Here is a 17,120-nt window from a genome sequence, read left to right as displayed (position 1 = left end):
AGGTTGTATGTGTGCTTTGCTCACTTTTGTAATGTCAGAACATCCTAAATGTTCAATAAATTGCTGTTGAATGAATGAATTTATGCTGTTTCAATGAGGACTAAGTTTAATCTCAATTTTTCCTCCTATTTTTTTCCCCAATAGAATTTCTTTTTCACTGGTTAGCTTTAAAAACTTATGGTCTAAAAAACTCCATGAAAGTATGAGGAGAAACTCATGCCTTTGAATTGAAGTCCTAAGTCCATACTGAAATTGTGACAGACAACTATCTACCTAAGGGAACAGCATGCTACAAGAAGGAAAAGGCAGAGTTCTTTGATTTTCCTGTTGGAGGAAATATTTTGCAGTTCACATTACATCTCCTGCTTTCAGATAAGTGAAAGATTATGAGTCTCATTTTATAGTGTGTGCAATGGAATCGTAGACTAAATTAATGTTTTCTCTAAATTATACAGCAGAATATTATTAGAAAACAATCTACCTGCCCCCTAATCTGGGATTTCTTGAACTATAGTCCAAACTCAAGAAGATCTAGGTCTAAAAACGGCAATTAGAAAGATGTTATTTTTCTGCAATGAAGGTTATGAAGTTTCCATTTCTTCTCCCTAAAATATCTTTTTATTGGGGTGCCTGGGTGGCTCAGTTGATTGAGCGTCTGACTTCGGCTCAGGTCATGATCTCATGGCTTGTGAGTTCGAGCCCCACATAGGGCTCTGTGCTGACAGTTCAGATCCTGGAGCCTGCTTCAGATTCTGTATCTCCCTCTCTCTCTGCCCCTCCCCCACTCGTGCTGTCTCTCTTTCAAAAATAAATAAACATTTAAAAAAATTAAAAAGTATGTATCTTTTTATTAATTTCTCTGCTAAATTTGGATGAATGTAGGATTCAAGTGGCATTCAACTAAAGACTCAGCAGTGAATGATTGTTATTACATGATTGAAGCAAAACAAGGAAAAGTAAAACCCCACTGCAGATATTTTAACATTATTTACATAGCATCTTTTTATTTTACATCTTCTTATTTACATAGCATCATAGTGCTTTTCCACAGGGGGGAAAAAATCCAGGGCTCCTGGGTGACTCAGCCGGTTAAGCGTCCAACTTTGGCTCAGGTCATGATCTCACAGTTCCATTTGTGAGTTTGAGCCCCGTGTTGGGCTCTGTGCTGACAGGTCAGAGCCTGGAGCCTGCTTCAGATTCTGTGTCTTCCTCTCTCTCTGCCCCTCCCTCTCTCACACTCTGTCTCTCTTTCCCTCAAAATAAATAAACATTAAATAAGCATTAAAAAAAATCCTACTCCTATAAAGAAGGCAAACTGAGTATATTAATGAGAAATCTTAGATAGTGATACCAGTGAAGGAAATGAATTAAAATTAAAGGTTTTTAGATTATAGTGGAGGCCTTAAATCATCAAAGGCAAGGAGAAACAATAACTAGTCTACAGGATGTATACCTTTTTTAGTCAAGTATGATAGTAATCATCAATAGTGTAGAATTAGTTTTAAATTCAGTCAGTGAAGGCTCTGATGCTTTAAATTACTTAGCTGTGTTATCCCTTAGCACATAATAAATACTTCCAAATGCCATGCAAACAGGAAGGCACAGAAGTGGAACATGAGTGTGCTTCTACCCCCTGAGATAGGGTACCACCCTATTTTAACAAGTGGTATTTGTATAAGCACTAGAGCCCAGCTGTTATCCCTTTTAATAATCTTTAACAATATATAAACCAGAGCTTATATCAGATAGGATCTCAGATCTATTATTACTTTGTTTTGGAGGGAAAGGGAGAAATAGCTAAGAACTGCATTTGAACCTGCTGATAAAGAGATCTGTAATTACCGCCCCCCCCCATCTTTTATAAACCATTAAAACACCAGTAGCAAACTTTTATTCTTTTCTATTTAAATTAACTCATTTCTCCTACATTCTGTGCAAATTAAACCATGTCTCTACAACAGCAACTTAAGACAATATTTTTCAGTTCACATTACATACAGTTACATGTAATTCCTGTCTTGATTCTTTTTCCCTTAGTCTTTTCCAGTGTATTGGAATCTATGCATCAGATAGCATAAGGCCTGCTGTTGCAAACATTAATAAGATCTATCATTTAGGAGCAGTTACTTACACTTTGTTTAATCTCTAATGGAAAGGATTTCTCTAAATATTTACACCAGAACAGTTGTCAGAATGAATCCTGCAAAATTGCTGGCATACTCCCAGGAGCAGGGAACTGGTGGGGGAGGGGAGATTCCTGGTCTCTGGTCGTATAATTTTAAGCAGCCCTAGAATTTCAGGGAGCTGCTTGCTAGAATATGAAGGGTTTGTATTAACAAAAAGGTACTTCAGTGTGCAGACCAATTCAAGTAAAGTATCTCAACAGCCACTTTCATTTATTGCTCTTGTAAAAATGACTCTCCCTTTGCTTCAGGTTTAAAGTAAAGGGATTATTTAGGTTTCAGAGACCCAGTAAATGAATTGTATAGGAGAAGAGAAACTTGTACAAGAAGTGAGAAGAAGCACCAGACTTATTCTGTGCAATGGTTCCCAATGTGCTTAATACATAGAAATGACTTGTTGGTTCCATGAATTGCTGAGTGTGAGTTAGCATGCAAGAGTTAGACAGGAGAGAACTGAAATCTGCCAAGATAAATGCAGCAGTATTTTATAAATTAACTCGGCTGTCTGTGTGTTTGTTTTTTCTTTGGAAGATTCTAAAATTAAGACTGTTCAACTCATCTTCGTAGTGGTTTAGAATTTTAAGAGTGTTTGAGGAAGTGATTTGGGGCTAGGGTAGGGTAGAGAAAATATCCTACGTTGGAAAATCCTGCCAATTTTCATTTAAAATGTGTTCTTACCTGAAGAACAATAGTACTTTTGCCCCTCAGCCTATTAATTTAGTAATTTGGTTAAAAATTATTACATAAAGGTTTCTGGGATTGTACATTCTCCATTTATAGTATGGATAATATATTAAGTTCAGAGGCAGTTTTTAATGAATTTCTGGAATTTCAGTGAGATGTGCACATGGATGCTGAAAATGGCAGTGGTAGCCTGAAATGGTTGGGAATTTCTTTTCCTGGAACTGTCCTTTGATTTATCAGAAATTAAACCTTGACGTATGGGCTCATAATGCTCACAAGTCTGAAAACAGATATGAATCAGGGCTGGGCCCTGGAACCTCAGTAGTGGGTAGAATGGCACATGCTATTGATTATTGATACCAGGGCTGAGTATGCATCGACAAGATCCTGTAAGTCTAACTGGCTTCCTAGGAAATCCCACTGATCTATGTTAAAAGCTTGGGTCTACATCAAGCCCTGAATAGAACTGGAAAGCTGGGTGGATGTCTCGGAAATGTGCTATAGGAAAGAGAGACTGCCTCCTCTTTATGGAAGAGGCTAAGAGATACCTCAAGAGTTATTCTGAGGATGGCATGAAGTGAGTGGGTGAATAGAGGTCAGGGTGGCTAAAGATGCCACCTGTGGGGTTTCTTGTTACCAAATAGTAATGAAGGCCCTTTTGGACTTAGGTCAACAAATTGGTCATAAATTAGAAAGACAAGACTGAATTTTGTAAGAAACAAATACTCAGCAGCTCAGTATGTGCTCATATAGCTTGTGGCCAAGCAGCATTTGTCTCTATCTTTTGTATTTCATGGCAGAAATGACATGCCTTCCAAAGGTAGTGACACAAGTAAATAGAGGTCACAGTTCTGCTGCTAAATTTCCAAAAATTAAAATTTTCTATTCTTAGATTATCTCATAGTCAAATTCAAGACCAAAGAAAATCAAATATACAGTGCTACCAAATTGGTAATATCATATTGTCTAGAGGTCATTGCATCTCTTCAAGGTGCACAGTGCATGAGGCCAAGGTTTACTTGCCAAATGTTACCTGGACATTGCCACTTGCCAGAGAATGCTGGCCAGAAAAAGAATCTGACTGCCTGCCTCTCTACGGATTTAAAGTAAGCAATATCTCCCAGCCACATGTTTAAACAAAAAGAGCTAGTGATCCAAAGTCACAGAAGTATTGAAATAATCTGAAATTATTCTTGAATCATAAAAGAATGTGGAACTTCCCCCCATTTAAGGACAGTGAACAGTGGGAACTCTGTGTCTTTGTACAATTAAAGATCCATCACATAGAGTGACAGAGTATCCTTTTTGGATGTTTGAGGCAATTGCCAATAATTTCAAAGGTGAACTTTCACTTAGGTTATTAAGCACAGATATCTTTGTGTTACGTGAATATTTTCCTACAGAAATGTTTAGCAATCTTCTAACTTCTAACATATTACAAGTTTAAAATTAGAGCACCACTTATTGATAACTTCTCCTTAGCTACTATGGCATCATGTTTCTAAGTGGTATTCTTTTCAGTACAAGAAATCGTAAGTGCACTCTTGGCCCTTTCCTAGCTCTGGAGGTTTTAGAACCCCTGTCCTGGAAATGTACTATGATTTTCTTATTTCCAAATGTTACTTCAGTAATATTATATCTAAATTGAACTCAGGATGCTTACAAGGATCTCTTCCCTTCCCATCCTAACCAGACACCTCTTCTACAAAGCCTCAGAGTAAGCTTTTTAGGTTCTTCTCATCTACTGAGGATGGGAAGGAGAGTACTTGCAGAGCAGCAGGAGCTCCTTGTGTGTGCAAATGCACCCCTGAAGGCAGACAAAGTGGTTGTCAAGTTGATGGTGACATGAACTGCAGTTTATACCGTGTATGCCACGGGCACAGTTTCATCTCTTGCATGCTTAGGGTGAATAATCTATTGAAGAAAAAAAAAAGTGGTGGAAAAGCACTGTTTTCTGGTGGATTTCCTGCTCTCTGTAACTCATGATTGCTCCCAATCCTTAGGGACAAGTAACTAGGTCTGACCACGGAGCAATGGCTCAAGTGTGCTGTGATGACCCTCCTCCCAAGAAGCCTGGCTTTCCTCAGTCTAATTACTTTTGGCAATTGTGGTTATTGGGATTTGGCCTGGTGACTCACTAGAACCCAAATTCTCCCAAGGAGCCCCCTTAACAAGCCGAATTAAGTCTGACAGGAAGCCCAGACTTCCACTTCACTTTTACATGGAGATTTCCCTGGTTTATGACAAGGTTTGAAAATCCTTCATTGACTGGAAAAGAATAATAGATGAGATGTAATGAAGATAACCACCCACAGAAGAGCACATTAGGACAGAAGTAAAAAGCAGTAAGTTCATAAGTAAACAACCTACCACAAAACTTAACCCATTAACATGGAGTTAAAGTACGCTATTTATAGTAATTTTACTCACCAACAGTAGTCAATCTAAAGTTAGTCAGCAATTGTTGAAACTATAAAAGAAAGGAATGTTTATTTCTTTTAGGCAGTTTTCTAACCATTACGTGTGTTCTAAAAACAAAAAGGGCTCGAGGGCACATTACCAATCACTTGGTAAGACATGAAAACAGTTGTTTATTATTAAGAAGCTTTGAAAAAAAAATTTTGGTATGGCTGATACCCCATCTTCTATCCATTTACTGCCTCACTCACCCACGGAGGAGTTCAGCAGCAAGCAGGCTCTCCTCTGGGTGCACGTCGCCCAGCAGCAATGTTCTTGCCCTGTGAAGTCAGTGTTAAACACACTATCGTGTCCTACTGTGTGCACTTTGCTCTCTTTTCTTAGACTCTTCAGCTGAAACAATTCTCTGTCAGATAGTCTGCTGTGTTCTGGTCAGTGCCACAGGTTTAATTAACAATACTCTATTGATAAACAATATGGGGCTATCAGACTACTTTATATTTTAAACTACTACCTGCTCAGAGGACATATATCTCATCTCTTGTCACGCCTCACACAAGTGCATTTTTCTGTCTGACCCCCATGAAACTGGCATTGTTTTTAACAGCTGCTTGGCTGTAATAGTTATTCTGTTTTTAAATGTTTACTTATTTATTTTTGAGAGAGAGAGGCTAAGAGTGGGGAAGGGGCAGAGAGAGAGAGAGAGAGAGAGAGAGAGAGAGAGAGAGAGAGAGAATATCCCAAGCAGACTCTGCAGGGTCAGCACAGAGACCGACTCAGGGCTCGAACCCACGAACCATGAGATCATGAGCTGAGCCACGATCAAGAGTCGGGAAGCTTAACCAACCTAAGCCACCCAGGTGCCCCTGTAATAGTTACTCTTGAATTAAGGTTTCAACAGTAGTTCTCAGTCTTGGGTGCAAATTAGAATCACCAGGGCTACTTTTGAAAATACAGATGTCCAGGCCCATCCCCAGAGATTGCTTCATTTGGCCCAGGGTGGAGTCTGGCATTAGTTTTTTGTTTTGTTTTGTTTTAAAGATTCCCCAGGTGATTCTAATTTGAAATCAGGGTTGAAAATCACTGTACCAAGGCCCATAAAGCAAGAATTTGGAGTGGAGGTTACTGTTAATACTCATGGTAAAAGTAATATAAATAGCAGATTTTATGAAACACCGTAAAGATAACTTTTCTGGAAAACAAAAACTAGCCAGTGAAATATCTATTGTGGGTGTAAATTACATAAAAGGTTTTTGATATTTAACTGCAAAATTATAGACTTTCCCACATCCTCATGCCCAAGTTAATCTTCTCCTGGATATGCACACAGTACATGAGAAGAATAATCTCAAAGTATTTCATATAAGATGTGCTACTCTATTGCTTCTAATGAAAAAATCAACAACTTTTTATTTTTAAAAACCATCAGTAGGGCAAATTTAAGGAAAGGGAGCAAAGGGGTAGAAATAAAGAAAGAGAAGTGGGAGAAAGTACTAGAACACCAGAAATGACCTCTATAGTAAATGTTGGGGAAGCAGCTGTGGTTTATTAAAGGAGGAAGAAAAAAAATGAGCAAAGAGAGAGTAAGGGAAAGAAAAGGTGAGCTGAGGTTTGAGAAAATACACCTATTACCGCCCAAGTAATAATCCCAGGAGTTGAGGAGATGTGAAGAAATCAGGGAAGGACATGGGCTTTGGAGCCAAATCTGGGCTGAAATCCCAGGTCCACCACATTTTTGTTGAGTGCTGTTAGGCAACTAACATGAGACTATTGGTACCTTCCTTACAGGGTAAGTGTGAACACTAAATGAGATAACATTTGCAAAAACATCAAGTACAGGATCTGGCACTCACAGGTGATTAAAACATGGCAGCTATTTTTTTTTAAGTTTATTTTGAGAGAGAGAGAGAGAGAGAGAGAGAGACAGAGAGAGCGGGCTGTGGAGGGGCAGAAAGAGAGGGAGAGAATGACAATCTTAAGCAGGCTCCACACTGTCAGCACAGATCCCGACGCAGGGCTCCAACCCATAAACCATGAGATCATGACCTGAGCCAATGTCAAGAGCCGAAAGCTTAACCAACTGAACCACTCAGGTGCCCCAAAACATGGCAGCTATGTAGATAATAATCAGTATCTCAACACTCATGTTAATAAGTATAAATGTATAGTAAAATAACAAATATATGAATATAACAGTGGTCTGAGGACTACGAAACTATAGTTTGCCACAAGGCATTTACACTCACTTTGGTGTGACATTTTTGTCTCTTTCATATCAGTAAAATGTGACCAATACGCCTTTCCTTCTGTGAAAGCCTTTATCAAGATGACTGTGTTCATACCTGTGACGTCCCTTTGAATTAGAAAAGAACATAACAATGAGAAAATAGCTGCTCTTTTTCTTACCAACTTATCAAGCATATGTTAAAAAAACAGTGTTCTAAAATAAGCATCTCACAAATTCTGTTATTTTATATTGTGTGGTGGTGGTTTGTATTATGTGGTTATAAAATGGGGGCTGCTTTACCACTTGCTTTCAGGAATGTGCTTTGTATTGGGGTATAATTATAAATATGCTTACCAGCTAGTTTTCTGAGGACAGTTTTTAGGAGTGAATATAGTGCATTGCATTATTGTGTATTCATTTTAGAAAGATGTTTTAACATAACTTAATTGAATCCTATGCCCAAGCCAAGTGCTCAGAAGAGAACTAGAAGAACAGACACACTGGAAAACACTACCTGTTTCTGATACAGAAGGTCAAAATTGAATAGGAGGAGAAAGAGGGTGGGGTCCTAGCTGTTACTAGGGCTGGGTAACTACACAGAAGAGATGTTGCAGAGGGAATCCACACACTGTCCAGAGGGACTTGGCTCCTTTAAGTTCCGCCCCATCCTCAGAACCACTGATTATAAGAGAGCACACTTTGGAGAGAAATCTGCTTGAAAGGAGAAGGCCACTGTTATGAGGAGATGCTGTTATGAGGAGATCCCAATGGAATGATTTTTTAAAAAGCATTTTTTACACCTTATGGGAACATATCTTTCATTATCATAAAGTTTCTTAAGTCTCCTGTGATCTGTGGCTAGGTAAGACAGTTCCACAGGTGATAAGATTTCCAAGTATGATGTCCAGTTGCATGATTTGGCAACTTAAAATTGCAGTTCAGGGGCACCAGGGTGGCTCAGTCGGTGGAGCATCTGACTCTTGATTTCGGCTCAGGTCATGATCCCAGGGTTGTGGGATCTAGTCCCAAGTCTAGCTTCACGCTGAATATGGAGCCTGCTTAAGATTCTCTCCCTCTGCCCCTCTCCCTAACTTGTGTTCTCTTTCTAAAATAATTTTTAAAAATGCAGCTCAGTGACCATTCTCTTATAAAAATGAGAAGCTGCAGTTAAGAATGATATATTAGATTCTTTAAAATACAGAAAGTACCTTAATCTTATTTTGATACTACCAATAAGAGTGAGTCTCAGTGTCAGCTATGCAAACCCTTTTAATAATAAATACGGCACCACTAGATTTTATTTCATGCATTCAACTATCTCCTTTATGTGACTGCAAAATACTTACCTTCAGCCCTGACCCTCTGAAACTTTGATTCTGAGCTACTGGATGCTCTACTGGCCCTCAAACAAAAGATATCTCAAAAGAAAAGTAAGTTTCCTACTCAGTCTGCTTCTCTCACTTTCCCATCTTTTTGTTTATCTCCATGACTTTTCCATTCATCCGATTCTGAGTCCTTATACTACAAAGTTTACTGCCAAATGTGTCCATGTCTTTTCCCTTCATATCCAATTAGTTGCCAAGACCTATACATTCGATCAATAGAAAATATGTGCTGTATACACACCCTTGCTCAATCAGTCACTATCATAACACAGGCCCTTATTATCTTAAACCTGGGCCACTGTAATTGCTTCTTCCATTCCAGCACAGGCCACTTCTGAAAGCCTGCCATGGTAGGGGAGCTCTGCAGGATCTCTCTAGTGCATTCCAAACCAGCTCCCCAGGCACCCCAAGACTCAAGGACAAGATAGGCCTGCTGAAGACTGAGTATGCTGACTGGTGCTATGGCTACAGTTTTGGGGCACTAGAAATTGTGAAGAATGAGAAATATCATAATTAATTCAGTCTGTACTTTGATAAGGTACTTACAAATGAATCTTTATATGCATTTCCTTATAATAAATGAATACTTATAGTTGTTTGCATTCTCAATCTTCATCCACTAAACTTAGTTGAAAAGGACAACTAAGTTTAGAAGAACTGTTTAACTCCCTAGCCTGATTTACGTTCTCAAGCCAAAAGATGATAAGTTGAAGAGACTGTAGGAATCACTTACAAATTTTCAATCAACCACCCTATTTCACAGATGAGGACTTACAACCTAGTGTGGTGAAGGGACTTGCCTGGGTCGTCCAAATATTAGTAGCTATGCTGGATCTAGAACCCAGTTCTACTTCCCAGTCTACTTTTCTCCACCACACCCTGGGGATTCTCCCTCATTGGCATCTTAAAAAAAAAAATTTTTTTTTAACGTTTTTTTATTCCTGACAGAGAAGGAGGCAAAGCATGAGTGGGGTAGGGGCAGAGAGAGGGGGAGACACAGACTCTGAAGCAGGCTCCACACAGGGCTCGAACTCACAAACTGCGAGATCATGACCTGAGCCGAAGCCAGAGGCTCAACTGACTGAGCCACCCAGGCGCCCCTCCCTCATTTGCATCTTAGGTCCCAGTCTCTACCATGAATTTATGATGCTTGCTATTCATCAAATTCTTAAATGTCAGATGGAATGCCAATCAGGTAGTGTTTCGAAGACTGGACTAGATTTTTGCATAAGGCATAACGACAGCTAAAAGCTATTAAATACATATTTAACTGGGCAATCATATTCTGTAGTACCACTGAATTTTCTCTATAAAACTTCCAGAAGAATTTTAGTGACAGCCGATGGCAACTAGGTCCTTTGCCAAGATAACAAAGAAAGTAGAAATGCTCTTATCAGATAAGAGGCACCTGTAACTGTATTTTTAAAATGAATTTTTGAAATTATTTAAACTTTTCAAATGTGAAAATGTAGGTATTTTGCTCAAAAGTTTCATATTGTTGCAAAGTCTTTGGAGCAGAAAATGGGATTTCATGGTACTCAATGGCACTTGGACATTAAACATTCTCAGCACCCCCACAATCCTTGAGAATGGAACATTCCATTCTTTTTGGTATTGCTGGATCAGTACTTTAAGCAGAATGCTAGTATATTCCTGAATGGAACTATCTGATGGGTGGGATTAAATAAATAGAAAAAATGGGCAGTAAATTTTACAGATGTACATTTCACACTTCATGTTTTGCAAAGCATTTCAAACTTACTAGGTTGTCCAACAGATGGTAAATTTAATATAATCCAATCATTTTAAACCTGAAGAAAAAAATCCACAATTAAGAAAGCAATCCACATTTTCCCTCAAAATCAAAAAGCAAGCTAAAAAAGTCTATATAATTTATGATGCAACACTTTTCAAATGATCATTCTCAAAAGCATGCCAATGTAAAATGCACTGTTCAGAGAAGAAATAGCTCTAACCAAGTAAAACATGTAATTTCAACACACTGTCTTGCATGATCCTTACCATGCTCTCAGAACTGAATGATGTTTTCCTAATGGTAACCAAAGTTGAATCTTACATTTCATGAAATATAATACCCACTCTGATGGCATTTCAAGAATTCACTACTTGGAAAAGGATTTTTGGGAGGTGGGATGAGTGGACAGTGGGAAAATAGGAAGAAAGGTTAGGACAACATCCAAAATGAAACATTTAGATGGTGATAAAGCAGGAAAAGATGATTTAAGAAATAACTATATGTAGAATAGTTTTATTTTTTTGACACTTCATTCTTATAATTTCAAAGGGACCATTTGGTCTTTAATTCCATTTAAGGTTCTGACAACTGTACACAGTATATACATAGAATTTAAAAGAATGACTGCATTAAAATATTAATGGGAAAATATTTTTAGATATTTAGTAGCAATCTAGAGATCTCTGTCCAGATTGAAATAGTCTAAAATGATCAAATGACTAAGAAATTTGTTTTGCAGTATCGTGGCATGTATGGTTTCCCCATAATAACTTGAAAATCAAATGTAAGTACATGTTTTAATTTCCATTCATTGCTTTCTGGGGACCTAATTTGTAGAATATTAAATTATGTGTAAAATATTTAGTGGAGAAATGATTTAGCAAAATTTTTCTACTTATAAGTTGGAATACTGTTCATATTTCATGCTTAGAGGAACAATGAAATGATATTAAGTCAATTTCACACTCATTCTTACATTCTTAATTACTTTTCATGGAATAGCTCGGGATTAAAAACACAATATTTAAAAATTAATCATTCTTAATGTTCTAAGTAAAATCCTTCCATTAAAGTAATAAACAAGGAATTAAAATAGTTAACAAAAAGATATTTTAAGAAATAACTCTGATAGTATAATAGTGACTATATCAGAATTTACAAAAATAAATGTCTTTTGAGTGTCTTTAGATACTGCCATTACTGCCTACGAGTTTAAATTTGTTGCTTTGATTCATAGATATCACATGATAGGTTGCAGAATATATTTTCTCCAGCAAATTTTACTCATGTCTCCCATCTATTAAACAATGTTTCTCTCAAAAACAAAGTAGACTGGTAACAAAGGTAGACAGATAGGAAAACGCATTGTAGCCAATATCCAAAACACGTTTCCATTCAAAATGAATACTACAAATGCAAAGTAGAATGAAATATTTTTTCTATCCTATAAGTTGTTATTTACTAGAATTAGCAGTGTAATTACCAAGAGTGTATCAGAATCCCAAAGAATGGCTCCACATCCAAAACAATGTCATGAACAATGACCAGAGTATTCTAATAAGATGGCTTTTATTTTTTTACCATTAAAATTATTTGTCCTGTATTCTTACTCCTTTATTTCAGATATATTTATGAAATATTTTTAGAAGTTTCGCAGATTGTGCAACGGAAGCTTTGTAATTATTATGCACGCAATGGCTTTTCACAACTTGTGTGTACCTAGAATCCAGACAATTAAAATCCAATTAATAGATGTATACTACAAAGGCATATGATGTTTCTAACAATAATCTTCTGGAATAATATGATCCTACAATGTCTTCTAAATAACCAAATAATGTTATTATATTTAGCAAGCTTCACTACTAGTATACGTTATTACTGTTATTACTAAATAATTAATTTTTTGACGTTGGTTGCTAATGTAAGTATCAGTCCAAAAATCTTCAGTCAACCAGAACAGCTTATTCCTCAGACAAAGTGGATAAATGATGGTCTGGAGACTATCAGATGTATTACTTAACATAACTGACATTTTCTCTCTGACATGGATCAGCAGGTAGTGTAACTAGCAGGAGACAAATTCTACCTACTAGTTGTATGGCTTTGTACAAATTACTTAGTCTGTTTTTCAGATTCTTTCTCTGTAAAATGGGAATATTAATGCCCGCACTTCACATTACTACTTAGGGGTCTGAATGAATAATTCAAGTGAAAGTTCAATGTGCCAGTAAGGTATTGTGGTTATTATCATTATGGTAAATATGACCTTTAATTTTATTAGCATATAATCTGAAACTCAGAAGCTGACTGTACTAAGTTGCAAAGGCTGAGCTGGAAATGAGTTAAGAACTGGATTTGGGTTCTTGATTTAGCACTGTACTTAAAGCCAAGCCTTGCCTTTGAAAACATTGCTGGTTGGGGAGTTTTAAGTAAGAGTTGCATTTCATTCTTATCTTAAATAAATTAAAGTTAGTCATCTCTAGAAGCTGTATATGAATCCAAATAGATTTAAAAAAAAGGTTATTGTGTATCTGTTGCACCCATAACTCCACATATATTTTTAAAGTACACAATTCATGTTTAAAGATCACTAGTTTTCACAAAGTACAGACAAATGGTACAGCATTTGTGTCAGGAAAACAGGAGAATACTAACGTGACTTCATCTGCTACATCTGAGGATTAACCATGGTCCCTTACACTTCACAATACTTAACACTGCAAACAAATGTCTTTTTTTTTTTTTTTGGCAAGAAACTTTTCTACTAAAACATTCAAGAGATCACTTAAAAAACTTTGAAAAAACGGTCCTTACACCTTAATTTTCTATCTCTTGTATCCTTAGTTAAGATTTTAAAAGTGTAGAAAAATGAAGCTATTTAACTACAGGCCAAAAAGGATACTCTTAAATGTTCACATTAGCTGTCTCTTAAGAAAAATAGTAAGGACCGCTTTTTTATATTTTTCCTAAAATACCTTTGACTACTACCTTATCTTTCGTAAAAGTTTTTCCCCTAGACCGTAATTGAAGAAAAAAGTTTTACACATTTCCTTCCCAAATTTCCAAAGAAACGAGTACATGTACACGCAATTTGGCCTTGAGTTTCAATGGACATTTAACAAAGATCTCTCCTTACCCTCCACTCCTTCCAGATTCTCCAAAAAATCATACTGCACCTGCCAGGAGCCTCGTCTGTCTCCTCAGAGGACGCAAGGGGTCGCCCCTCTCCCAGCGTTGCACCAGCAAACCCAGCCGCCAAGGCCGACTCCAGGGCTAAGAAGCCAGGAGCGTCCCTTGTTATGGGAGCTCTCTCCCAGCACCACTCCCACAGAATAATTGGAATTTCAACCCAATGCCACCCACTCCTTCTCTCATCCCCGCTACACAACCAGAGGGCGCCTCTGACTTGGCCTTGAGATGGTTAAGGCAAGTCGGAAAGCAGTTCCCCCTTTGACTCTGTGATTTCTGTCTAGTATGAGCCTAGAGGTGCGTCATCCCTTGCTCTCCGCAGCTTTGGGGCTGCATCACAGGGCAGCTTCCCGCACAGTTGTCCTCGGGGGGCAGGCGGGAGGGTCAGCTGGGAGAGGTAGGAACGAATGGATGGCCAGTTTTTTCCCCCTGTGTCTTCCTTCATTAACAGGGGTCCTTAAACAGCAATCAGAGGCACCTCTGCACTGACGCTCGGGACCCTGTCCCGCCCCAGAATTTGTGCAGCTCCTGCCCCTGGGGTCCTTGGTGGGGTGATGGCAGTAGTGGGTAAGAGCAGTGTAAAGCAAGAGGCTGCCTTTAGGCCCGGCATCCGTCTCCCAACCGACCAGAGACGAGATTGCCCCATCCCGAGGAGGAAAGGAGGCAGGGACCACCAGGGCGCAAGGGCAAGGCTCGAGCCCCAGGCCGTTCCTTCTGTGAGGCGGCCGCACGTCTTGACTGAAAGGGTGGATGGAGGAGTTACGAAGAACACAAACCATTCAGAGGCCAAGAATAATAAATCGGGTGCCCTGACATGTTTAGCTTGGGCACTCCTGCCCCTTGCTACGCGATCTCAGAGGCGGGTGAGACCGAGCCGGATCCCCTGGCGCTTGGGCCCAGCTACGTTTTTTAAAGGCAATTTTCAGGTGAATCAGACCTTGTCTGCCCGAGGCGAGTGGCACAAAGGGAGCTTTCAGGGGACCCTCACGTCCAGGGGCAGGGCAGAGACAGCGCAGAGAAGCGATTACTAAATCTCCATCTCACACAAGCCTGTGCTGTGTCCTCTGCGCTGCGCCCGCCGCGAGAGGCTTCGCGGGTCGGCGCTCCGAGAAGGGTCCGCGCGCCGGACGCGTCGCCGCCAAGCGTCACTGGCTCCCCCGCGGCGGAGGTCCGAGGGGCCACCGCAGTAGCGCCGCTCTCTGCCCCCGGCGAGCTCCGGGAAGGTGCTCCCTCCCTGACCCTACCAGCGCCCCCCCACGCTGGAGCCAGGGTCGCCCCCGGCCCTGCTATTTGCGAACAGACTCCCCACGGCGGCACAGACGCCAGCGCGCCGGGCTACCCGGGCTACCCGGGCTACCCGGGCGCAGGGAGACGTGCCATTCTCGCGCCTGTCTCCTAGTTTCTGGAAGACGCCACCTTTCAGACAGACCAGCCCGTGTTGAGGGTGCCCTGGGGATACCTGTTTAATTCAAGCCAGAGCACTGTTTTAAGACGTCTTCACAAAATAACCGTCCAAGGAACAGGAGTCAGGATAAGGGGCAGCTAGGAGGCGAGCCTAAGTCTTTGGGGGGAACCCCACCCTCACTGGCCCCGTCTGCCCCAGGGGACCCTTGAAAGAGCCTGAGACGGTAAAAGCGCTCACGCGTGACGGGCAAGATCGTAACTGGAAACCCTGCACCTCTGGCTCCCAGCGGCGGGTTCCGCAGTGCCTACTCACCCCCCCACCCCCCACCCCGCCGGCGGAGTGGAATCGCGAATGGCTCAGCAAGCGCGCAGACACGCGAACCCCGAGCATCCCGCGTGCCTTTCTGGTCTCTCCGTGCGCGGTTGCGCATAGCGGCCGCGCAGGCGCTTGCTCGCTGGCTCCCAGGCCGGCCCCGCGAGCTCTTCGCAACCCGAGCTAGTTCTCCCTGTCCGAGGCGTCGGCGTGAGGTGAGCGGGCGCCGCGGCCGCGCCTCCCCCGGCGCTTATTCAGTGGCCAGGGGCAACTCGCGGGTCGGGCGTCTAGGATGCTTGGGGCTTCGGGCCCCCGCCCGAGTCACGGAAGGAAAGCACAAATACCTAGAGCTAGTCTAACGAAAGACAGAACTTTTCCGCGAACTTTAAGTCACGAGGGGGCGGGAGCCACGTTAGCGCCCGGTCCGCCCGCTTTGGCACCCGCGAGGATGCGGAGGAAGACAGGGGCGCGTAGCGAGAAGCCGTGAGAGACGCCGTCAATACCGGAGCCTGGACTACCGCCTTCTCCCGGAGGCGTGGGGTGCTGGGCGGGAGGACCGCTGCAGCTGGGAGCTGACTCTGGACAGGCTAGAAGACCCGACAGGTGAAAGCAGCGGGAGGGAGCAAACGCGTAAAAAACAACAAAAACAAAAAACACTGCACTTACTTCTTCGCTGCCGCCTTCCCCGGGAGGCGTTCTGGCTGCCGATGTATTCCATAAAGTTCAAAATGATAAAAAACCAAGAAATCAGTCGCAAGTGCATAGTAACCCAGTAATGTTTCCCTTCCTTTTCTCCTTTTTCTTCCGTTAATTATATTAAATGTTTTAGAAATATAGGTAGGTGTTGGGCGTACAGAGAGGGAGAACGCAAGCAGCGGACAACTTCTCCCCGCAGATCCGATAGGCGTGCTGGGATGGCAAACGAAGCGGGTCGGGTGCAGGGACACCAACTATTGTACTTTCAAATTGTCCGAGCCCTGGACCCCGGCGGCTCCGCAACGGTGGCTGTCAACACCGCGAGCGAAGGTTCCACGAGCAGCGAGCGGCCTCGCCGGGACGGCCGCAGGTAGCATGGTGAGCGGCGGCGGCGGGTGGGATCCGGGCGGGCGGGGGGCGGCGGCGGCGGCGGCGGCCCACTGGGCTCAGAGGTTGCGGTGGCTGCGGCGGCAACGGCGGGGGCCCGGGGATCCTAGGGGAGCGGGCGCCGTCGGCACCGCGGCCATGGCCAAGGGGCGGCGGAGAGACCCCGAGCTGCTTCTGCTGTTCGCGAGTAGGAGCCGCTCCAGTGGTGGAGGGAGGGAGGGAGGGAAGGACGGGACGAGGGAGGGGGAAGAGGGGGATGGCTGCGGGGGGCGGGGGGAGCTCGGGGGCGGGGAAGGAAACTGCTGGAGCAACAACCCTGAGCGACCTCAATAACTTTCAATTTCAAGAGGGAAAGAGGGAGCTGGAAAAGTACAGGCGTTGCGATTTGGCAGAGGGACGGGAAGAGGCGCCTAAGGGGTCCCGGGTCTGCGACGGAGCATCTCTGGACACTGCAAAGAAGGCGGAGAACGCGAGC

At 42.0% G+C, this 17,120-nt stretch overlaps 1 protein-coding gene and 1 long non-coding RNA gene across 2 annotated transcripts in view; both read right to left on the bottom strand.

Annotated features, from left to right (window-relative positions):
• RSPO3 (R-spondin 3) overlaps positions 1–16,618 on the bottom strand; it is an 85,748-nt gene extending 69,130 nt beyond the window's left edge. The window contains exon 1 of the mRNA XM_042937405.1: positions 16,229–16,618. Within this exon, the coding sequence (XP_042793339.1) occupies positions 16,229–16,325 (97 nt within the window). The 5' untranslated portion in view covers positions 16,326–16,618. The remainder of the gene's footprint in view (positions 1–16,228) is intronic.
• Positions 5,294–12,204, bottom strand: LOC122219167. The gene is made up of 4 exons (XR_006202284.1): positions 12,137–12,204; positions 10,660–10,708; positions 7,532–7,638; positions 5,294–5,337 (listed from the first exon to the last, which is right to left on the bottom strand). It is a non-coding gene; the product is annotated as an uncharacterized LOC122219167 (long non-coding RNA).
• Positions 16,619–17,120: the final 502 nt, after the last annotated feature.

The sequence above is a fragment of the Panthera leo genome, chromosome B2 (genome assembly GCF_018350215.1).
Source record: "Panthera leo isolate Ple1 chromosome B2, P.leo_Ple1_pat1.1, whole genome shotgun sequence".
Lineage (NCBI taxonomy): Eukaryota > Metazoa > Chordata > Mammalia > Carnivora > Felidae > Panthera > Panthera leo.
This window is presented reverse-complemented; position numbering and strand designations above follow the sequence as displayed.